The following is a 24095-nucleotide window of genomic DNA, read 5'->3' on the forward strand; positions in this document are numbered from 1 at the left end:
GAAACCGCGAGGACCTTTCCAATCCGTATAGGAAAACTGCCCTGCCGAGCAAGGGCCCACGCTTGGCATGGCGCGCTGTGTGATGCGATCGGTTGCACATCATCTCCGATTTCAGTACTTGGGAGAACGGATTCATTTGCGGTGCGGTTACGAAGTGCTTAAAAATTTAGGTCACCCGTCGTGTGGGTTCAATGACTAGAGCGTTCCGCCATCGATCACGTGGTCGTGGTTTTGGCCTTGCCCGTAGTGACATCATTTCGGTGGAGGCGAGATAGAGGCGGATATGAAAATTTCTTATTTCTGTTTGGTTACGTCTTGGAAACGTGTGACTTCTTGTAAGATACAAAAAAGATTGAAATATATGAAGGATGTTTGCTGGCTACGCGTTTAGAATTAAACCTTCGAATGCTGGATGTCTTCGTCGTTTATAAGAGAATATTGTCACAAGAGCAGTTTCCGTTTCTGCGATTCTCATTACACCCCTACCGAGCGACTTCAGGATTCACGACGCACCCCTGGCTCCTTTTCTCCCTTTCTTTAATCGTTATTATTGTGTTCTGCATTCTGCAGTCTCGGTGAAAAAATTTTATGAGATAGGTTTGCGTTGTAGTAACTGCTGCGCTTCCTCGCTATCCAGACAGCCGGTGTCCGCACAAGCCAATACAGCACGCATGCCACCTGATGCTCACGCAGCTTTTAGTTGGTTGACTTGCTTGACCACGCCGAATTACGCTTTTTTGTTTCGCGAATTTTGGTAGCATAAGTTTTGTCGAAAGCTGCGGAAATATTTTAGTGTTTTTATATTTCTGTAGCATATACTTGCGCGCGTGAATCCATGTGTGCGTGTGGACATGCATGTCTGTATGTATCAAACGCGAAATTGTTAGCGCTCGCTAGCTCCAAACTATAGTGCCTCTTGGACTTAACCTAACCTCACTGCCAAGGTTTTAATTTTGTTTCCCTTAAGAAACATCTCTGCAAGACGCGAGCTAATCATCCCTTGCACAAATTCCCCGATGCTCACTCTTGACGTATACGGCACAAAGAGGGACTGCGATGATGATCCCCGATTTTGTCGCTGAAGTTAATGCCGTTTGCCTTCTTGTGCCTCTGTGTTTGCCTTGCAGTTAATGCAGGTGAGCCTGTGCCTGCATCACGAAAAGCGCGAAGTGTAAACCTGTTTCCTTTTCCCTTCACCTTGGTCTTTAAGACATGTTGCTAAGCAAATGTAGCCTTGAGTGATTTGAAGGTTATCACGTTCATTCTGGCGAAACGAACCAATAGAATTTTCGCGGTTTCCGGTCGCTTAGTCTGTACCAACCATGACGGTGCAAAATAGGAATCATTCTTGTAGCTAAGCCCAAGCATTCACTTATCGGTTCTTGCGAAATGAACCCTGTCCGAGCAGTTCAATCTGAGTAGGTTAGCCCTGAAGCGATCCCCTTCAAATTGCGTTAAACGGTAGGAAAGTTGTCTAGTTTGACTAACGCTTTTGTCATGAATAACGGCTATCTGCTATCGCAGTTTCATATATTTGAGTGCTTTTTATTTGTTTGACAAAGAAAAGCTTGTTCGACATCCTTGCATCTAGTGGCGTCATCAAGCTCGCGCTGACTGCGATCACTGCGCGATTGGGACAGATGACACTGTGAGCCTTTTAGGAAATGCCGAAATAGAGGGCGCTGTGCCTGGTCAGCGTCTTCCGGTCGCCAATGGGTGGGCGGGCTTCATTTCCACTGTGCTTCAAACGGGACATCAGACTCTGTTCGTGTCGGCGGAGGACACTACTCGACAAAAAAAAAAGAGAACGGTACGTAGTGCTTTTCTGTTCTGTTCTTGACACATTTCTTTTGAGCTCATTTATTTTTCGTGCACTGATATGGCTTGTTTTACGTCGCTTAGTTTGTCTGATGTGTCTTTTTCCGTGAAGTGTATTAAGCGGCTTCGTCCACTGCAGCGGCCTGAGCTCCGTAAACATTTTCTAGAGCGCCAGGTATTGCCGTCTGTCGGTCTTTGTGCCGTCTCTAAAGATTGAAGTTCGTTTTCGCGAGCAGCTGCTACTGGAAGCATTATAATCTCTTCGTTCGCCGTAGATACGACGCAAAGTGTGCTGCATAGGTTTATCCTATTTACGTTAGCCCCCACACATGTCGCTGTCTCTCTCGTTTGCTTGCTTTCATTTGGTTGATCAGAAAACACGAAATAACGCGAAACATTCCTGGAATGCGACTAATTTATAGTTGCCATTTTTACTTTTACAAATATGCGCATATATATGTAAGTCGTCCAATTTATTTCTGCGAGCATCAGTACAGCTGAGCGTTTGAGGGATGCACTTTCCTGCAAGTAAAGCCAGATCTCGCCTCAGCTGTTACGTTGTAGAGGCAACACCTGAACGGAACTAGTGCTATACAGAGACCCGTAATCAAGGTAGACACGAACACCTTCCCGAGAAATCGGAAGCTGGGGTCTGATTTCGGTTTTCGCAGACTGGTAAGACCTGCTGGAATGCTCTATATGCAAGGCTGACGCCGACTGTGCTTGTGCAGACGTGAGCAGGCTTATCTAGAGTGCTCAAGCTGGGGTCGGCGGAGTAAAATACGCAAAATTTAAACGAAAAGAGCAGTTTTCACGGGCCAGGCTCGGGATCAAACACTGCCGTATAGCTTTACGAATGGTAAGAGCGTAAGCGCAGTTCAGCTACGCAACAAACGTGTTCCGATTCCATGTTAATTATCTAGCAGGAGAGCGCTCTAGGCAAGTCGACTCACCTCTGTACCCAAGTGTCAGTGAAAAGGGTGTGTTTTATATGAATATTCGGCCTGTACCGTTCAGTAGATGACTGACATAGACCGAGATACACCGGTCACGACATTTTTCAGGACGAGCTATCAACAGATATTCGATAAGTGGAGTACGTAGAGTGAAGGCAACACAATCCTGACTCTTTCGCTCTCCACTCTAAACACAATTAAGCTTATGAGGGAGTAAAAAGCGAGTCCTCTGACGCACTCCCAATAAACGTCAGCGGATGCTGACAACCCCAGATTTTCATCACTAGCCATATGGATGACAATTTTCTAAAGAGAATATGAGAATTTGTAGCAGTTATGAACATTTTAAATGAGGTTTCTGTGCCCTGTAATTACTGTAATTGCAGCCTGCTTTGATCTCTGAATACATCAAGTAAATATTCTTTGCGAAGGGAATATGTTTCAGTTGCCTAAGCATAGCATTCCGTATACTTTGTTGTGAAAATAACTGAGGGCGTGGAGAGAATACAGTGCCCCTACAAGGGAGTCCGCTGGAGGACATGTCACTCTCTTTTTATTCTCTTGTAGGCTTATTTTTGTTTAGTGTACCTACCTAGGTGGGTGGCAAAGACTGGGTTGGAGTCTGACTTCCGTTGTCTTCATCTTGGGTATCCCTATGGTTGCGGTGAACGCACAGCGCACGCAATGAAGTCTGTGGCACAGTTCCGTTCTTGCGTAACAAACTCTCGTACCCAAAAAAACCCAAGGCAGAGGCTTATTAGTCCAGCTTCTTAGTCTCTTCAAATTGAACTAAATAATGCCGCGATTGGCAAAGCCTCTTATGCTTCATGGGTGGAGTTAGATGCCAGAATGGACTATGGCAGCATTCCCTTGTATACAATAATTTGCGTCACCACATATAATTGTTCCCGCAATTTTTTTAGGCGTCTAGTTCTGCTTCCACGAAGCCACTAAAACCGGCTACATTTCGAATCTTTGCTGGACAAAATATGTGGAACATTTTGTCCTTAGCAGATATTCGCTTTTCGAAACTGAGAAGTATAAATGTCGTCATGAAGTTCTACAGCCCGCAAACACACTGTCTCTGGTTCTGTCACTTTCTTACGTGATGGGCAGCTAAAAAAAAAAACAAAAAAAAAAGCGTTGCTGATTTTTATTACGAAAAAAGTTTCGGATAATCAAAATAACTTCGCACGAACGTGTCGGCAAGTGTTTGCAGTGCGGACATATACTAAGCTGTCGTGATTTAGCGGATCGTCGAGGGCTAGTTGTGGTATTCTTAACCAGTAATTGCAAAGCGGACAACAGAAAAAAAATATTATAGCATTAACGAGAGGATCAGTTGTCGTAGTTAAGATCAATAAGAGGTTTGAACACGCGATAAATTTAGATTTTTTTTTTAATTTGTGGAAATGCTATTCTCGTCGCCGCTGCGGGTAGATGTATTTTGGGGTTATGCTCGTGGTGATAAAGTGTAACTGTTTGGCCGCAGGCAGCTCTAGCCACGCGGTGGTACTTCCACAACGACAGAGTGGAGGCGGCGAGCGGGCGTTACGCGTGCACCGCTGTGCAATGAGCGCTGGTAGAAGTGACTAGCGCTCTCTGTGGCCGATCAGTCTCCCTTTTTTTTTTTCTCGCTTTATCACGAGTAGGGCCCGCAATTACTCGCGCTGCAGCGGTGATCAGTTCATTTTTAAGTATTAGCTTTCACAGCTCGTCCGATCGAAAAGCCGTCGACGCACTAGTAGTCGGCACTGTGTCGTGCGTGAAAAAATCATGTCATGCTAACGTGTGGTTCTAGTGATTGATGATTGATTGGTGTACGTGTGATAGGCGGTGGCGAGTAAATGAGCTCGTTCTAGTAATTCATGAATTAAGATGAAAAAAAAAAGGAAAACGTTCGAGATCATGCGGCACTCGCATCGGGGAATGCAAAAGCATTCTTTGGAGAAGACTCTGAAGACTTCCGGTTTGTGACGTCACACTACGACGTCAGACCCCATGGAAGTTTGGTAGCACGCGATTCCCCTTAGACGTCAACATTACCCCAGTGGCTATTTCTACGTTTGACTGACTTAACTAGCCCCAATTAACTTACTCTGCATGCACCAAAATTTTCCCCCAGCGAGATTTTTTAATCCCCGGTCTAGTGCAACCTTTCGTTTTCTTATAACTCGTTTCGTTCGAACGTAATCCTGCCGAAAAAGCAGGTGTTTGTGTGTTTTGTGCGACACCACGGACCCCGAGCACCCACGCTTAGCCGTGCGTGGCATCGTCGTGTCTGGGGAAAAGGGGATCCTGGTGGTTGAGCCGATGCCGAGTGTTTGGACCTTTAAGGCCCCTCGGCGGAGGCAACACACCACTTTGGCCCACGCTTCCCATAGACGGCACCTCCGGGCTGACCCACCCGGGGGAAACCGGCAGTCGCCTTTTCCTATCCTCCCCTTCATCTTTCACGTTCCTATCTTCTATCCTACAACTCTCCTGTCCTCTACTCTCTTCTTGGTTTTTCCTTACTTCCAGGCGGCGAGGGTTAACCTTGTGTGGCTGACTACCCTGAGTTACGCCATATTAGGTTATAGTTACGGTGTACAGCTGACGTGGACAGGACTTGCGTGCCAATTCCTACCCCATCCCCTCGTTGGGCTCCATGGTGGGTGGCTGGCGCCGCGGCCGAACATCATACATTATTTATGGCTTTTTCCTCCAAACAAACTGATCGCCTTTCCAAGAAAAGGCGGACCGATGTATCAGCCCAGTTCTTTTCAGCGAAGCTTGAAACTTTCCCTAAATATCATGTGATCCACAGTGAAAGCCCTGCCAAACAAGCTCGGCTAATATCCCCTTTTACAGTATCTAGGTCTCTCACAACCATACTAGGCCCCGGATACAAAGTTAGTAAACTGGCTAGCGGGGATCTCCTGCTTGAGCTGCAAAGCAAACTCCAGTACAGCAACCTTCAGCAACTTGCTACATTTGGGGACATCCCAGTAACAGTCAGTGCTCACAGATCCTTCAACACAGTCCAAGGCGTGATCTCAGAGAGCGACTTCCTGTCACTCACCGAAGAAGAACTTCTAGACGATCTTTCCGAGCAAAATGTAATCGGTGTACACAGGATCAAAATCCTAAAGAACAACCAAGAAATACCAACAAAGCACATAGTTCTGACTTTCAACTCTGGCAAACTCCCTGAATCCCTTGAAGTCGGTTACATCAAAGTAGACATCCGGCCCTACATCCCAAACCCTAGACGTTGTTTCAATTGCCAAAGATTCGGTCATAGCTCCCAGAGCTGCCGTGGCTGTGCAAAACATGTGCAAAATGTGCCTCAAATGAACATAAATCTGACGAGTGTGCATCTGCGCCGCACTGCGCGAACTGTGCAGGTGAACACGCCGCATACTCACGGTCATGTCCTTCTTGGAAGAAGGAAAAGGACATCATTATCATAAAAGTCAAGGAAATCATAACGTTTAAAGAGGCATGACAGCGATATCTTGTTAAACAGGGCACTTTTGTGTTCACAGCCAAACCGAACTATTCCAATGTGGTGGAGCATGGGGGCAGCACACCACAACAGGATTTGGTCTCCGCCGAGGGTAAGCCTCAGGCAGGGCCATCCCTGCCCCAGGCAGAAGCAGCGAAAGCTGCCCTGCCATCGCAGAAACAGGGCACACTGGCCCCAGAGCCAGCAGCCCAAAAGGCTTCTCCCCCAGAAGGAAGCCTGCAACCAACACTCCTAATTCTCCCCAAACGTTCAAAGCACCTGAGGCAATGGACACAACCCCTTCTTCGTCCACGCTGCAGCGGCGACATAACTCTCTGGAACAAAAAAAAAAAAAAAAAAAAACGGAGAGAAAGAACCTGTATAACAGGACCAGACAAACCTGAAACCTAAATTCAGGTACATTCCATAAAAAAAAAAAAAAAAATGCCGTTCCTCATACACTGGAACTGCAGAGGTCAGAGGTCTCATAAACAACTACAACGATATGAGACATTTTACATTCATTTTCTCCTGTAGCCCTTTGCCTACAGGAAACTTAGGACCACACCGAAACATTTTAAAAGGACACAACGTCTTGCGCTGCGACCGAAAAGAAGCAAATAGGCTATTTGGAGGTGTCGCTATTGTAGTGCAGAATGGAGTAGCAACACGTGAAATTAGCCTCAAAACCAAGATCGAAGCTGTTGCTGTCTCTATCATTCATTATAAAACAATAACTATATGCTCACTGTATCTCCAACCGCACTTAATTGTAACCCTTCATGATCTGGAAGAGCTTTTAGAACAACTGCCAGAACCATATCTGGTTGTTGAAAATTTCAATGCGCACTCCACTTTTTGGAGAAGCGATCAGACACACTAGAGGCCGTATATTAGAGGATTTTATATTATGCAATGATGTCTGCCTGCTAATTACAGGAAAGCATACATACTGCTCCCCAAGAACGGGGAAAATGAGCGTTTTAGATTTATCATTTAGCTCCCCATCAATTTTTACTGATTTTAAATGGGACGTCTTTGACAATCCTCTAGGAAGTGATCATTTGCCTGTCATTATCAACCTAACACGCTCACCCTCCATCACTCTAAACAAACCCAAGCGGTGGAAGCTGCACCTTGCGAACTGGGCTCTATTCCAGTCTGAAGCCAGCCTGGAAAAGGTATTTTCCGAAAACCTCAGTGTTGACGAGTTAAATGAAAAGTTTACGGCCTGCATCATTGACGCAGCATTTGTAGCTATACCACAGTCTTCAGGTTGTGGGGTACTGAAAAATCGCAAAGTCTGGTATTCTCAGAAGTGCAGAGATGCAAAGAAGAAACAAAACAAAGCTTGGGGAACCTTTCGCAGGTACCCTACAAACGAAAACTTTGTAAAATGTAAACAGGCGAAAGCTAGGGCACGGTATGTCCGCCGAAACGCTGAGAAGGCTTCTTGGCAAAAATACATATCAATAAATAGCTCAATCACATAAAGAAAAAAAAATGTGGGAGCTTGTTCACAAACTGGATGGTAACTTCTCCCTGTACACAGTCCCTTTTTTAACATCTCCTGGCACCCAAAGAAACTTACAGGAACAGGCAGATATTCTAGGCGAGCATTTTTCTGCAATTTCAAGCTCACTACACTACCCAAAATCTTTCATAACATACAAAACCAAGGCCGAAAAACAAACTGCCAACAAGTGGAAGTACAAATGAAGCATATAACAAGTTAATAACACTACAAGAAATAAAAACGGTTCTATCTGCCGGCAAGAAGACTGCACCTGGCCCAGATCAAATTCACTATCAGATGCTTGCACATCTTTCTACACCTGCTTTAGAAGCACTTCTGAAATTTTTCAACAAAGTATGGGTATCCGGCAGTATTCCTGAGGCCTGGAAAAAAGCTATTGTGCCTTTCCTGAAACCAAGAAAGCCACCAACGGCCCCCAGCAGTTATAGACCCATAGCTCTCACAAGTTGCCTTGCAAAGTCTTTTGAAAGTGTTCTTAATACCAGATTAGCCTTTGTCCTTCATTCCCGAGATCTTCTAGACATTCACTAATGTGGGTTCAAAATAGCATGTTCTACCACGGACCATCTAGTCCGCCTTGAAAACACTGTTCGTGAAGCATTTATTCACAAACAGCACTGCCTTGCCGTCTTCTTTGATATGGAAAAGGCGTATGATACTACATGGAGGTTTGGCATCCTCCGTGACCTAGCAGATTTAGGCATACGTGGTAGGATGTTAAACTGTTTGAAGGACTTCTTGTCGAATCGCTCATTCCGTGTGCGCTTGGGCTCAACCTTTTCAAAGAACTTTGTGCAGGAGAATGGCGTACCACAGGGATGAGTCTTAAGCACAACTCTTTAGAGTAAAAATGAATTCCATAAGCACAGTTATCCCGAAATTCATAATGTATTCAGCTTATGTTGACGATCTACAGATTGCATACACATCCTCTAACGTATCTACATGTGAGAGACAGGTGCAGTTGACCATAAATAAACTAGCAGCATGGGCAGACACAAACGGATTTCAGTTTTCCCCTCAAAAAACAGTGGCTGTTCTATTCTCTCTCAAACGAGGCTTACAGACAGATCCTACACTACACCTGAACAAAACGAAATTACCGGTGAAAAACGAAAACAAATTTCTAGGCTTAACTTTTGACAACAAACTCACCTTTCTTCCTCATATAAATGTCCTGAAGAAAAAGGCTTCCAAATCTCTAAACATACCAAAAGTTCTTTCCCGTAAACACTGGGGTGCTGACAGGACATGTCTTAAACACATTTACAGATCTGTCGTACGCTCCTCCTTAGACTATGGCTGCATAGTGTATGGGTCAGCTTAGCTAGACCACCATACTTAAAAAAACTAGACCCGGTACATAACACAGGACTTCGACTCTCATGTGGAGCATACCGAACTTCTCCTATATCCAGTCTGCTTGTGGAAGCAAATGAACCTCCTCTCGAAATCAGAACTTCACTTACATGTGCCTATATATTTAAAATCAGATCTCTGCCAAAGCATATCTGCTATTTCCTAGTAACTAAATGCCCATCTAGAACACTATTCACCAACGAACCCAATGCAGTGAGACCACTGCTCCTAAGATTTGAGCAAATGGGTCAAGAGGTTGAGCTACCGGATTGTTTACCTAGTATTGCCAAAAGACCAAACCCTCTGCCTCCTTGGTACCTGGTCCCTGCAGTTTGCGACCTCTCTCACACAGTTCCAAAAAACAATAACCCCACAAGAGCATATCATACAAGAATTCCTACATCATCCTCATCATCAGCCTGATTATACCCACTGCAGGGCGAAGGCCTCTCCCATATTTCTCCACTTAACCCGGTTCTGTGCTAGCTGCATCCACTTCCTACAGCTGAAAGAAAAATACAGTAGCTTCACGGACTTTTACACGGAAGGCTCGAAAACAGATCATTATGTCGGAAGCGCAGTTGTTCAAGGCGAATGGGAGGAAATAATAAGACTTCCACAGTGCGCGTCCATCTTTACTGCTGAATGTTATGCTGTCTCTGTTGCCATAGAGAAAATAATGAAAGAAAACCTCCGGAGAAGTATTATTTACACAGATTCCTTAAGTATAGTCACAGCCCTTCACACAAGAAACGCAGTTATACCAATACTGGGAAACATCATACGCAGCATAGCAACACTTACAGATGAAGGACGAAGTATAATAATTTGCTGGGTCCCCAGTAATGTAGGAATCCAAGGTAATGAGAAAGCAGATATGTGCGCTGCCAAAGCTCGAGACAAGAAAATAAGAAGTGCAGATACCATCTCAAGACTGCATGAAATTGATACAAAGTAAACTGATGCCAAAATGGCAGTCCACTTGGAACACTGAAACAAATAACAAACTACACCTCATAAAGCCTGTAATAGAAGAGTGGAAATCGAGCACCCACCTTGAACGTTCCAAAGAAGTGGCTCTATGCCGTCTTCGCATAGGAAACACGCATTTAACACGTAGCTTCATTTTAACTAAACAGGATAAGCCCCTGTGTGATTCATGCGGACACGAGCTAACAGTCACCCACATTTTAATCTCATGCAGACAACTTGAACAACTAAGAAAAAAAAATATTTTACGCAGTTTTACAAACAACATATTCCTCTTCATCCAGCGTTGCTTTTAGGTAAAAATGCGCTCGTTGATTTGCCCTGTGTTTTCAGGTTTTTAATAGAAGCAAATGTTCTAAACAGAATGTAAGTTTAAATTACATAAATGCAACACTCTTAACCTTGAAGTCGGCGCATGATAGCCTAAGTTGCTTATGCGCCGCTAAACCCAACACAACAACAAAATAATCCTGCTGACAAACTACTGGTGGCACGATCTTGAAAACATCCCCGACGTCTGATTGACATAATTGGCTCTACTTAACTAAATACTCTGAATGCGCCTAAAGAATTCCCCGGTGAGATTTTTCATCCTCTATATAGTGCAGCCATTCGTTTTCTTATCGCTCGTTTCGTTCAAACTTAATCCTGCCGCTGGTGACACGACATACCCGATGTCTGAATGACTTAAATTGTTCTAATTATTTAACTAATTACTCTGCACGCACCAAAATTTTTCCCCAGCGAGATTTTTTCTTCCTCTATCTAGTGCAATCATTTGCTTCCTTATCAATTGTTTCGTTCGAGCGTAGTGCTGCCGACAAACATCTGGTGACACGACCTTGAAAACATACCCGCTTAATGCTTACGCATTAAAAGGGAGTTCAAAGGTGTTAAAATCCTCAGAATGAAAAGCCAATGCTTGATGATGCTAAGAAAAATTTATGCGTAATTAATAATTATTTGAAATTGAAATAATTAAATTAGTTCAAAGAAGTGGAAGTGCTCAAAACAAAGTCGGTGTTTGCTGATGATGCATAATATCGGCAGAAAAATATAAACTTCCGTGAAAAACATTGTTCGTCTGTGTGAAAGGCTATCTCGTCATACCCTTAATGGCGGAGCTTAAGTGTCCTCCTAATTTTTGAAAATATAAGAATTGAAATGGATATTACTTACGGTGACCTTCAAGCCTCTCAAGGAGCCTAAATGTAACAGTTAAATGTTTACCAGTTTGCTGGTAACACTAGTTAACCGGCCTGCGTTAACGTCTTAATGGTATTTTGATGCACACCGCCATTGACAATATTATGCTGATGAAAGCGGTCTTCTAACCAAAAAATTGAATTTGATCGCGAAAAATTGATAGGAACTGTTGGAATGAATTTCACAGGTGCTCTCAGGTCACGAATGACAGCTTACTAATGCCGCTCAAGAGGAGAGTGTGCGCCTAAAAAGCGGCGGCAACCTCAGGAAGCGATGTAGCCACGTACGCTAACAACGGCGTTGGCCTGCCGCTGCCTCTGGTGCTGTCACCCGCAGGAAGCGACGAACTGTCTTTTAGTAATGAAGTCATTGGAGTCCTGTGTGCACTTGTATTTTTATGCAGGTATTGCAGTTAACAAAACAACTAACTCTTAGTCATTTTTCTGCTTTAATAAAGCCGAAGATATTGTTAGTTTGGGCGCAGGCTCATTTTATTTTTATTTTTTTACCTATGCCGTAACCCCCCCCTCCCCCCCCCCCCCATAATATCTGGCAAAGCCACTGCCCAGGAGGTGGGCCTCGACGGCTGCTTATTGATGGAGCCAAAAGCATAGCGCCCGTGTGCTGTGCGATGTCAGTGCGCGTTAAAAAACCCCAAGTGGTCGAAATTTCCGGAGTTCTCCACTACGTCGTCTCTCATAGCCTGGGTCGCTTTGGGACGTTAAACCCCACAAACCAAACCAGGAGGGTGGAAGTATGCGTCATGCATAAATAGCTATACTCCCTCACTATATACTCTTTAGGCCAATCAATGATCTGTGGAATAGCTGGTTTTAATAATGCATTGCAGAAGTTTTCGTATGTATATCAATAGTAGAACATAATAGGAGTCCGAAGGTGATATTATCTTACTAGTTTCGTAAATAGCAATGTTAAGTTTTCCGAGGCGGTGTCCTTAACTGCTGCCACTGGTCACTGACTGTCTTGAGCACTGGAGTTCTTCCTTACCCAGAAACGCACACACGTGCATATTCATCGCGAGCTGACCGATTTTTGGTGCAGGAGAACCAATGCCGTTACCCGTACGCCGAATAGAACATTCGGGAACGATGAGAACTGCAGTACCCTGACTAGGTTTTTTCTTGAACAATGGAAGACGTAGTATCGCGTGTTGTCTCCTATAGACATTACCAGCAAGCGCTACGAGCGCCTCGCAAAAGCTGTTAGAAATGAGACCTAGCAGCGTGTCTTAGACGACTGTTTCGGTTCGAATTGCTTTTGTGAGATTGAGCCTTGGCGGTAAAGAATCAGATGGTTGTCTTATCGTTCCATGCGTGCGAAGGCTACAACATAGGGCAGCCTGAGTGCATGCCATTTTTGCCAATATATTCCCGTACATTCTACATTACGCACCGCGTGTGGGAAATAATCGGGGCTGCGTAAAAAAAAAAAATTGTATCATGTGGTTTTGAATAGTTCTAGTGATCGATGATTGATGGTGCGTGATAGGCGATTACGGGTTAATGAAATCGTTGTAATTAAATGATGAATTAAAAAATAAAAAGGAAGTTAAGTGTCAAAATATTCAGAATGAAAAGCCGATGCTTGGTGCTTTAATTTAAGAAAATCTAGTGTGTAGTTGATCAAGTAATTGATATAGTTGAAGGAAGGAAAATACGTTAAAAATGCGTCAAGCGATTCAGAATTAAAACCAATGTTTGGTGATGCTAAGTATCGATGTATAAAAATTAAAAAGAAATTATAAATAAAAAATTACAAGGGTTGAACGCTGCTGAACCAAATATTAAGCGAAAACATTAGTTGCTGCTGACCGAGCGTTCTTCTTTTTCTTCTTCCTCAGCCCACATATAAAGCCCCGCTTTAACCAAGTCGTATCAACGTGCCTTAGTGGCCTATAGCCGTAACGTGAATGCCAGGGTCCTGGCAGGCTTATTCTGACATAACCGCCACATGTGAAACGACTCAAGTTGACAGCTCCTGCCAGCCCACGTGGGGTGTGACGTCACAGCGTCACGTGGGTAAGACGTGGCTACCGGCCGCGCTACGCTGCGGGCTCAAAACGTAGAGTATTGCTTTCGCAATAAAAATAAAAATTGCGGAAACGCCGTGCGTATGTGTGAAACGCTATCGCATTATATCCTTTACGGCGGAGCTTAACTTTCAGTTCATATGCTGGCTTGTTCAAACAGCGTGTGTAAACAGGCTCTGTTCTGCTCGTTACATGTGTAATTATTTCAGGAGGAGCCATGGAGGTGACTAACATCATAGGCGAGACGGGAACCTACCAGAACTTGATGCTGGTGCTGTCTATGTACCGTGGCATCATGCTGGCCATCAACAACTTGTGCGCCTCATTCCTCTTCCCCGACGTTAACCACTGGTGCGCTCGCCTGCCAGGCTACACCCACATGAGCCCCAAAGAGTGGAAGGCTGCGGCCATCCCACGAAAGGCCACAGGAGATTACCACACTTGCCTGCGTTACGCAGTTTCCGGCGACGGCTTTGACCAGGGCTCCGGGGTCATTTGCGATTCTTGGGAGTATGACCATTCGGAGTTCTGGCCTTCGGGGACAGAACAGGTGAGCGCGTTAGGCAAGTCGCTTGCAGTCGAGTGGTGCTGCGTTGACAAGAGTCGAGCTATTCAGCTCTGTCATGATCATCGGAAAAACCCTGCGCTGTCCTCCTTCCCAACCAATATCCAAAGCCCACCACTGCTGATAATAAAATTTTCTGCTCCACATGCCACTCGACCAATCTACTTCTACGACAGATTAAAGGAGTCTTCACAGACCCGCTTTTTCTACTATCTGTCGTATCTATTCAGTTCTCATTTATATTTGCACCTTCGGGTGTGCATAAGTGACAGCCTGTTTAGCATGGCGAAGCCAAAGGCTAGTCAGGTGCACTAGCACTTGGGTTCTAACTTCGGTTTCGGTTTGAGGCTGGGTTGTCAAGGTCAAACAAGCTTCAGATAATAGAAGACGAAATCGCTAAGTGGTGGCCACAGTAGTCGCGCACAATAAAATTTTTAATGGCGCTTAACGCACCTTAAGAGAGCAATGCGATAGCGGTGTGTTCTGCATCCACTGCGTACGGTTATGAATCGAAGACGATGACACAAGCCCAGTGCGAGAGTGTGGCAATTAAACATGCTGGATGCTCGGCTGCGGCGAGCGCGTAGTGATCTAATGCGGTGGCCAGCGAAGCTAACCTGTTCGCGTCATCGCGTGTTTGAAACCCACTCGCTGCCATTAATCATTTTATTTTAATTTTGCCTCAGGTACCACCCGCCAACTATCATCTGCAAGGACGAGAGAAAAGATGGCCGAAACTGGCGAATGTGTGCTTATATGCTGGAGAGCTAAAATACATTTGCCTTATCTTGGACATTGGATTAAGTCTGTTATTTTTGCTGATATTAACGGTGTAATTTAGGACTTTTTTAAATGGCCCCAAACCGCCGAATGCCATTTTTATTATCCTTAGCCGACCACCATGCAGAATAGAATACATCGCAAAATACTTATTCACTACCTCTTGAGTCTCGGTTCCTCGGGTTTCATTACAGCATCTACATTCTGCACTATTCCTCGGCTTGTCCAATTGTCTTGAAGAGTACGTTCGAGCATTGCGTATTCAGATTTTTTGCTGTTATCTCCACCTTCTAGATACCGGCCGCGACGGTCGCTTTTCGACGGAGGTGAAAAACACGCCCCTGGGCTGTGAGATGTGTTAAAGGACCACATGGGGTCGAAATTTCCGGAGCCCTCCACTATGGTCTCTCTCCTAGCCTTAGTCACTTTGGGACGTTAAACTTCATAAACCATCTCGAACTTGTAATCATACCATTCCTCCTCCTCGGAAAGTTTTGCATACAACCCGCTTGATCAACCAGCTTGCCTATTGATAGCGCGGACTCTGGAAATTCTGGGCGTATAAGTGTGGTGTCCCGAACAGTCTTCATCCCTCTCTACTTACAGCGGCACGGAGTTCCCTTTCTGGTCGTTGCGAGCTCTTATTTCTACCGTAGATTAATTTTATTCCCAGCACCATAAGTTTTAGCATTCGTTAAATCAAAGGCACATGCAAAAAAAATAAATAAATGAATAAATGAATAAATAAATAAATAAATAAATAAATAAATAAATAAATAAATAAATAAATAAATAAATAAATAAATAAATAAATAAATAAATAAATAACTGCTATCTTGAGCTCAAGCTTCGCCGCAATGCAATAATGCATGCTGTGATGCACCCTTTAAAGGCGAGTAAGGAAAAGAGGATCCTAGTACTTAATTCCTTGAAAGTACAGTACACCTCAGTTTTGTTGCAGGCGGGTACTAAAAAATTACAAATTGGGATCAAGCTTTCTGCTAGCTTAGCGATCGTATTTTCAGGCCGGAAATGTTTAGAAAATGGTTATCTGATCCATTAGGGTCTGGCGCCCTTTGATGAATGCTTATTGTGCAAGGTAATCTCGTCATATATGTATATTTTAGCAGCAGTCGGTTTCGGGATGCCGGAGGATGTCGCGTACACCGAAAAGCATTTATACGATTGAGTGCAGCTGTTTGCCTAACAAAGCTCTTCAGTGTCTCTAAACACCGCGAAAGGAGCGGCGCTTAGAATGTCTCAAAATCTGAGTTCTTTAGCGAATTAGTTGCGTGAAACCCCAAATTGATTTACAGGCAGCAAAGATGCATCTAGACGAGATTATCTAAATTCTACGAGTGCATGTTATTAAAACTGACTAACTTCTATTTCACTACAATGTCTCCGCACTCGTCAGTTGCAGCAGGCACCACTGTACCTGCGAGGACGATATTAACCTCAAAGGTGCATTCATGCTCACAAATTTCGTATGGTATTTTAGCACGCCCTGACTGGTAACATTTTGTGGCCTGCAGTGGAACCTGGTGTGTAAATGGTCCTGGCTGAACGCAATGCCCCAAACTGTCTACATGGTTGGCATGACAGTCGGCTTCGTCGTCGTAGGTCGAGTCTCGGACATGTGAGTTATGCATGCGCTGTTATGAACTCGTTTGTCAGGTGAGGCAATGTAGCTTAGTGTGCGAAAACTTAATTCAACTCGAACACGAAGCTGCAAATAATTGTCGAAACTATGCAAAGTACTATGAGACTTGCAGCTTTATGCTACTGCGGAAACCTAAGAAAAGTCAATTTCAACGTCTCTTGCAGCAACCGGGCAGTGTTTTGTTGCTGCTAGAAGTGCTGCTAAGGTTTTGTTTCTTTGTGCTAGAGCTAAAATGCAGCGAAACCAGGAATTTAAAAACTGTCATATTAGCAATAACATGGCGGGCATGTTTTTAATCTTACGCTTGGCTTTAAGTGACGCGAAAAAACTATAGCCTCAAGAAGTTCTTATCCTACAGACATTACATTGAGAGAAATGAGCTACAGCATGTTCTGCTCTGGTTTCTGAAGAAGCTTTGTAAATTTTACCTTCAGTATTGCTTATGCCATTATATACTTCGCAAAAGGCCGCATAGCTCCAGAAGCTATGCTGCCTAGCTAACACTGTCAGGTTTCGACCCCATATTATTCCGCGAAGAAAATGATAATTCAGGGATAAAAGCGTTCACTTCATCTGAAAGACTGTTATGGATTTACGAGAATTGCTAAATCCATTTAGAGCAATGGAGTGTTTTAACCGCGTTTCAAGATTTTTCTTTTTTTGAAGACTTCCTTTTATGCTGGCTATTAACTAGATGTGTCACTGTTGCTCTGGGCGATATTAGCGATTGACATTAACGCATGAATAATGAAATCCATATCGGTAAAACTTCTTTAGGAACATAAGTGCTTCAATGCTTATTTCTACGAGGATCCTCGAGCAGTTTCAGTTGTATTCCTTGTGTTGCGGCTATCGTCCTGCGCGTACGTACACTTCTGTGCTGCGCAGTGATTTCCTGCTGCTCTCAAGGTGCATGCCCTACTTCATTTCACAGAGTTGGTCGCCGGCCAGTGTTGCTGGGCGGTATTGTGAGCTACGTGATCTCGGAGTACTGCATGGCCTTCGTCAATTCCTTCACCGTGTTCTGCGTGCTGCGCTTCTTGAACGCCATCTCAGTTGCTGCCGCCAACAACAGCCTGACACTCTGTAAGCTCGCATAGACAGCATATAATACCACAATTCGTTCAGAGAGAACTGTTTAGCGTTGAAGTTTTCCTTGTACAAAGATAGCTGTTAAGCACCCGTTCTCCATGGCAACCACCCGGAGAATGGTTACCATGGAAGGAGGATGGTATGACGAGACTGTAGAAATGCGTAACCTGCAGGTAATTATCACCTGAGGAGGACGGTATGTCGAGAGTGGAAGAATCTGCAACCTGAGTGGCCTGGGTACCGTGTATGAAGGGTTTTCGCAATATCAGTGGCATGGCGAGGGCGTATGAATGCGTTACCATAGGGTGGCTACCGTGGAAGGAGGAGGGTTGCTATATAACAGTGCTGTACACGTTACATAAAGTAATTCATTACAATTACTATATTTCAAACGTGACTGATTACAGGACCCAAATACTGCCCCAGAAAGTAACTGAAGATTACAGAACAGTAATCGATTACAATTGCATTACTTCTCTTGGAACGTGGTTGGCATAAGACAAACTCGCTCTAAATGCAATAAACTACTGCGGCTTTGTTGATATTTTTTTTTAAACGTTAATTTTCAACAGTTGTTTTCCAAAGTTGTCGGCACTTATTTCGCAACGTTGTCTCCTGAAGACATCATTCGCTACGCTTAACATTCCCTCAATGTAAATTGAAAAAATAATAATAATAATAATAATGACGTTCGTTGCATTTTAGGAGACGTATGTATGCCGCCTAACTCCTCCGGGAAACAGCTACAATTCCGCGATATAACACGGAATGATGGGATAATCTTTACTGAAGATTTTAACTTGTTAAACCGAGAATGGACTGGGTTCTCATATTCTACTTACACCACTGAACAAACTATGCTTGATATTTTCATTGCCTTTGACCTGCTTCAGGTAGGTAAGAATTTTAATAGAGTTCACATTGGTTAAGGCTCAATTATTTATTTCTGTTTTTGTAAATGATGCTGTCGAAGGGAATGTCGAATGCTATGTAACGACTGGTATTTCTGTTCACAAAGCTGTTTTACTCGCATTGATGAATGCAAACTTTGATCGCCGACATACTGTCAGTTTCTTTCCTAATTTTTTCAATACGACCAGATTGTAAATTTTAGTATTTTAGTATATATATATATATATATATATACAGGGTGTTTCATCTAAGATTTTACCTATTTTTTAAAAATAGGAAAATTAAGTTTTATTGTCGGTTCTTTTTTATCTGTTGTATTAAGAGTAGAGAAAAATCAGGAGCCTTAAAGGGTACTAATTAGCTTTTTAATTAACTAAGATTGCCTAATTAACTTTTTATTTATACCAGCTAGGAGCTGCTTTCAAATTGCAACAGTGAGCTACCGGTGTGAGAACGCCAAATAGTATTTTAAACGACAAGAAACGCGCATTTCTTAAGGACTGCAGCGCTGGCAATTCTGGCCGCTTTCGACGCACGAAAACGAAACCTAGCAGTCGAGGCGCGCACTTATGCACGCCCATGAGTGACGCAGCCCTGACGTCACCTAGAGAAACCAGCCGTCTGGATGCGGCCGCTGCCGCCCGCGAAATACGCGCCTGGAGCAGCGTCATGGTCTGGTAGGATCTTGAGATATCACCAACGCATTGCGGGCGAAGCTTGTCATGGTGCGGGCGTAGCGCTGATGGTATGGGCAAATCAGCCCTCCCTCTTGACTACAAGCTTTTGCTCCCAGAGGGTGAAATAAAAAGAAAAGCAGTACATGCACAGATATCGCACCACTGGATGTGATGACGCAGCGCCAGACGAGTATTTCACGAGCGGCAGCAGCCGCCTTCACGCTACTTGATTCGCCCGGCGACGTCACGACTGCGTCACTCGTGGGCGCGTACAGTTCCGTGCTTCGTCTGCTAGGTTTCGTGTTCGTGCGTCGAAAGGGGCCAGAATTGCCAGTGCTGCAGTCCTTAATAAATGCACGTTTCTTGTCGTTTAAAATACCATTTGGCATTCTCACACCGGTAGCTCACTGTTGCAATTTAAAAGTAGCTTCTAGCTGGTATAATGAAAAAGTTAATTAGTTAATCTTAGTTATTTTTAAGCTAATTAGTACCCTTTAAGGCTCCTGATTTTTCTCTACTCTTAATACAACAGCTAAAAAAGGAATCGACAGTAAAACTTAATTTGCCTATTTTAAAAAAATGGGTAAAATCTTAGATGAAACACCCTGTATATATATATATATATATATATATATATATATATATATATATATATATATATATATATATATATATATATATATATATATATATATATATATATATATATATATATATATATATATATATATATATATATATATATATATATATATATATATATATATATATATATATATATATATATATATATATATATATATATATATATATATAACATATTATACGTAATCCTGTAGCAGATTTGCTTGCATAAAACGAGCTCCTATGCACAGCACGGCTTTCGTCGAGGATTTGCCATCGCTAATTTATGGACTTTAATCATTTTTTTTTAAATTTCTCATAACAAGCTTTGTCACAAACCAGATAATGAACTAAAAATGGCAAATTACTCTCATGAATCGCAACCTAATTAAACCGTCGTACCCTTGTGGTAGTAAATGCTACGCTTGCCCTTCAGTTCCTGTTGATTCCGGCGTTACTCAAGGCTCTGTTCTTGGGTCGCTTCTTTTTAGAATCATATTGTCGCCAACATCTGTTTCTACTACATTGTATGCTGACGATTGTGCGTTGCATAGAGCGTATAATACTGCTGAGTATAAAGCCTGGTTAAAAATAACAATTTCACTAAGGTAATAAGATTATGTAACCAGACACATGTGTGTTAATTATGATAGAACAGTGTTCATGCGTATAACTCTAAAAAAGAAGCCTCTCCTTCTCAACTATGGCGCTAACCATACATGGCAGAATTACTTTTGAAAAGGAATTAAATTACATTACTAATTACTTTGCTGAAGATCGCAGAAAAGTAATTAATTGCATTACTCATTACTGCTCCCCCAAAAGTAATAAAATTACATTACAATTACTTCTACAGAGTAATTCAATTACTTTGAAATTACTTTCTAGTTTCCATACATGCAAAAGCTAAGTAAAGCTACTAAACAAAACAACTTGTTCTCCAGAGTATTCTAGTTCTGCTCAATTCTGTCTCCTTTTGCCAATCCGTTACGCTGGCTTCGGATTGCAGCACGTCGTTCCTGCTTTCGCGCACTCTACTTTGTTGTCTATTGAAGGAGTGATGGCGCACTTTAGTAAAAGTAATTTCAAGAGGAATTAATTACTTTGCTTCAAAATTACTACCAAAAAGTAATTCACTACATTACTAAATTACCAAACAGAAAAAGTAATTCATTACATTACAAATTACCAAGACAAGTAATTAAATTACAGTAATTTCATTACTGTAATTTAATTACTGCCATGTCTGGTGCTAACAATAAAATTCTCTCTGTAATGTTTGCCTAGAAATACGTTGGCCTTCGGAACTGCGATAGCACCTCCTGGATATAGCACATTGACGACGCGACAGCTAACGCCCTACGCAAGCTATTTTTCCTTCGACGTGCTCTTAAGCTCAGGCTCAAAGCTACTCAGGGTACGAGAGACGCCGTAGTGGAAGGCTTTCGAAATTTCGACCAACTGATCTTTTTAACGTGCACTGGCATCGCACAGCACACGGACTCCTCACTTTTCGCATCCCTCGAAAAGCGACCGCCGCTGCCGGGATGATATATTTTGGTTTGGAATTATAAGAAAACATAAAATGATATCATAAAAATCATCCTAAAGCATAAATTCAGTTTAATTCTTCGGCCAAAAGCTGGTGGACGTTCTAACGTCGAACTTCGAGGGTAGAGCTGCTGACATCCGTCGACGGCGAGCATGATCAGACAGTCAAGCACACCGTCGTGCGGCCAAACAATTTGACGCAGTCACATTGTCCCGGACGTTTCGCCGCTTTTGCCTTTCTTGCAAAGCTGTAATTGATTACCAGTAATAAATGACAGAAGAAACTTAACTGAATCACCCGAAACGTTATCGTTTGAAAAGAAGCCAATTAAATAGAAAATTACGCAAAAATGTTATTAATTCGAAGTAGTCGATTACGTACAGCTGTGCCGTATAAATATAGTAGTACGACCAAAGTGAGAACAGCGTAGGCTTGGTTTCCATGCGAACCATCAGACGAGTGGCTGCCATGGAATGAGAGCGAGAGTAACGTTGCGGAGGAATGCAGCACGGTCAGTCTGCGGCGACTTCCCGTACATGAGAAGGTCAACGGCAAAGGCGAAGTGCGACTGGCTCAGGAGTGCGAAAAGTATGTGTGAAGAGGTGGTGTGCTCTATAACTATACATAAATGCATATCGTTAGGAGATTCTTTTCCTCATTATGTCGCGAAACGAAAGTATACCTCAACAGCTATCGCTGAATATCTCGTTGCATAATAATGGTCATATATTGCAGCCGCCTTGAGAGTATAAACACTGAAACTTTAAGGCTTGCATTCTGCCGAGAACATGGCGGGGCCGGTGCAGGCTTGAGGAGAAAATAAGGTTAGTCGGCCAGGTTTGACGTCATGGACCTTCGGATATTAAAATTGAATTGTTCTGAAAGAAAATGAGGGATGACTGTGTGCGAACAAGGTCCCTCAAGAGGAGCCGCTGAGTGGAGGCATTATTGCTGTCTACTAAAGGGGGAATTTAAGTGTTACCCCTCCCTTTACCTATTTTTTGTTCTTGTTCGTGGTACTGACCTACCGCGATTGCGCCACTGTGTGTATTCTGCCCACATTTCAGACGTGGAGAGCATAGGACCGAACTACCGTGGTCGATCGATGGTTGCTTACGGCCTCTTCTGGGGTGTGGGCATCGCCGTGCTGGCCGGGCTGGCTGCCATTGTGCCTGGCTGGCAGTACCAGCTCATTGTCTACGCAACCATGTACGCGCTTCCCCTGCTGCTATGGAGGTAAGTCATTCATTGACTAAACTTCTAGGAAGTGTTTGGCACTGGGCTCGTTGGGAAAACATAATTTGAAAGGATGCGCGGAAGCCTAATCTGCGCATCCATTCAAATTATGACTAAACTTAGCGCTTTCTTAAAGCCACATTTTGAGCTTTGACATGAGAATCACGCGCAGCAGCAGACTAGCTCCACGGGTCCTCTGCGGATCGCAAGAGCAATTGCCGGAACGCGGCAAAGGTAGTGAGCTTTAGGAAGCTATTGTGCGCTCGTGTTTTTTTTTTTGTTTTGTTTTTGTTTTCAATTTCAAGAGCAGACTGTCAGTTGAGACATAAAAGTCTGTGCCATTAAATTTAAGTCTTTACGAACCGTAACAATTATTTCGAGTTAAAGCCTTTGTAAAGCTCGTTTGAAGCGCAACTGTGGTAAACTTGTATGCATTGCGTTAGATTTATTGCGACAAATGTGAGGCAGAGAGCTTTTGGTATCGAAGCTTCTAACTGCTGCGGTAATAGAAAAGGAGTGAATCCTCCAATTGCCATCAGTATTTCATGGAGCATGGGGTGACATCAACAGGCCCGCACGTTGACGACAGGCAAAAATGCTGGCGATGAACTGCGTTTATGGGCTGACCGGTATTCGCAAAGAAATGTTGGCGGCAGCAATAGCAGCAAGCCTGCTCGGTGGTCATCGAATATATGTCGCCGTCACTATTGTAGAACGAGAGAAAGATGGCTACACAGTATGAAAGAGCACTGAACAAGGATTAGGGAGGGGTAGGCTCAGTTTGCAAGCCGAGCCAACGTTTCGGCAAGTGGACTTGTCTACGTCTGCCCGGACGAAGACAGCTCCACTTGCCGAAACATTGGCTCGGCTTGCGAACTAAGGCTCCCCGGCTACCCTTGTTCAGTGCCCTTTCATAGCGTCACTATTGTATCGCTAAATTTAAATGTACAAGAACTTCCGCTATAAAGACCAAGACCTGAAGACTCCGATAACTAATCCGACTGCCTTCGAGACTGTTTATATTGAAATGTGGATTTAATGGTTGGCACAGCAGGGTCGAATTACCAGCCGCAGGGCACAGCTTCAGCGCGAGCGAGATGGGCGCCGGAGACAAGCGATGGTGATGGCGATGCCGCAGCGTTTTTCTGTTCTTTGTCTTCTTTACAATATATAATATTGTTTTAGGGCATTCGACTACTAATCCAGAGACGCGGGTTCTCTCCCAGCCGCGGTGGTCCCGTTTCCGTGGAGGTGAAACGCAAGGAGCCTGTATGCTGTGCGATGTCAGTGCGCGTTAAGGAGCCCCATTTTGTCGAAATTTCCGTATCTCCTCAATGAAGTTTTTCATAGCCGATGTAGTCTTGGGGTGTTGAGCCTTATGAACCAAACTAAAAGGCCGGTACTCGAGTGATTCAACCATGAGTCCCTCATCGCGTTCACATGCTAAGGCTGTTTACAGAGTTCGCATAGTGCAGATGCTGAGTATTTGCTATGAGAAACAACGGTGATGTGTAGGAGATTTTCTTATTAATGGTGCGCGTATTAAATTCAGGATGCCCGTTTTTTCCTTTGATAACCAACTGTTTAT

The 24095-nt window shown here is 43.5% G+C and overlaps 1 protein-coding gene across 1 annotated transcript in view; it reads left to right on the forward strand.

Annotated features, from left to right (window-relative positions):
* The first annotated feature begins 1682 nt into the window (after positions 1 to 1682).
* LOC146204833 (solute carrier family 22 member 6-like) overlaps positions 1683 to 24095 on the forward strand; it is a 38381-nt gene continuing 15968 nt past the window's right edge. The window contains exons 1-5 of the mRNA XM_084589548.1: positions 1683 to 1810; positions 13616 to 13956; positions 16287 to 16390; positions 17349 to 17500; positions 22339 to 22507. Coding sequence (XP_084445674.1) covers positions 13624 to 13956; positions 16287 to 16390; positions 17349 to 17500; positions 22339 to 22507 — 758 coding nt within the window. The 5' untranslated portion in view covers positions 1683 to 1810; positions 13616 to 13623. The remainder of the gene's footprint in view (positions 1811 to 13615; positions 13957 to 16286; positions 16391 to 17348; positions 17501 to 22338; positions 22508 to 24095) is intronic.

Source organism: Amblyomma maculatum, chromosome 1, assembly GCF_055883805.1.
Source record: "Amblyomma maculatum isolate TAMU_Amacu chromosome 1, ASM5588380v1, whole genome shotgun sequence".
NCBI classification, from domain to species: Eukaryota; Metazoa; Arthropoda; class Arachnida; order Ixodida; family Ixodidae; genus Amblyomma; species Amblyomma maculatum.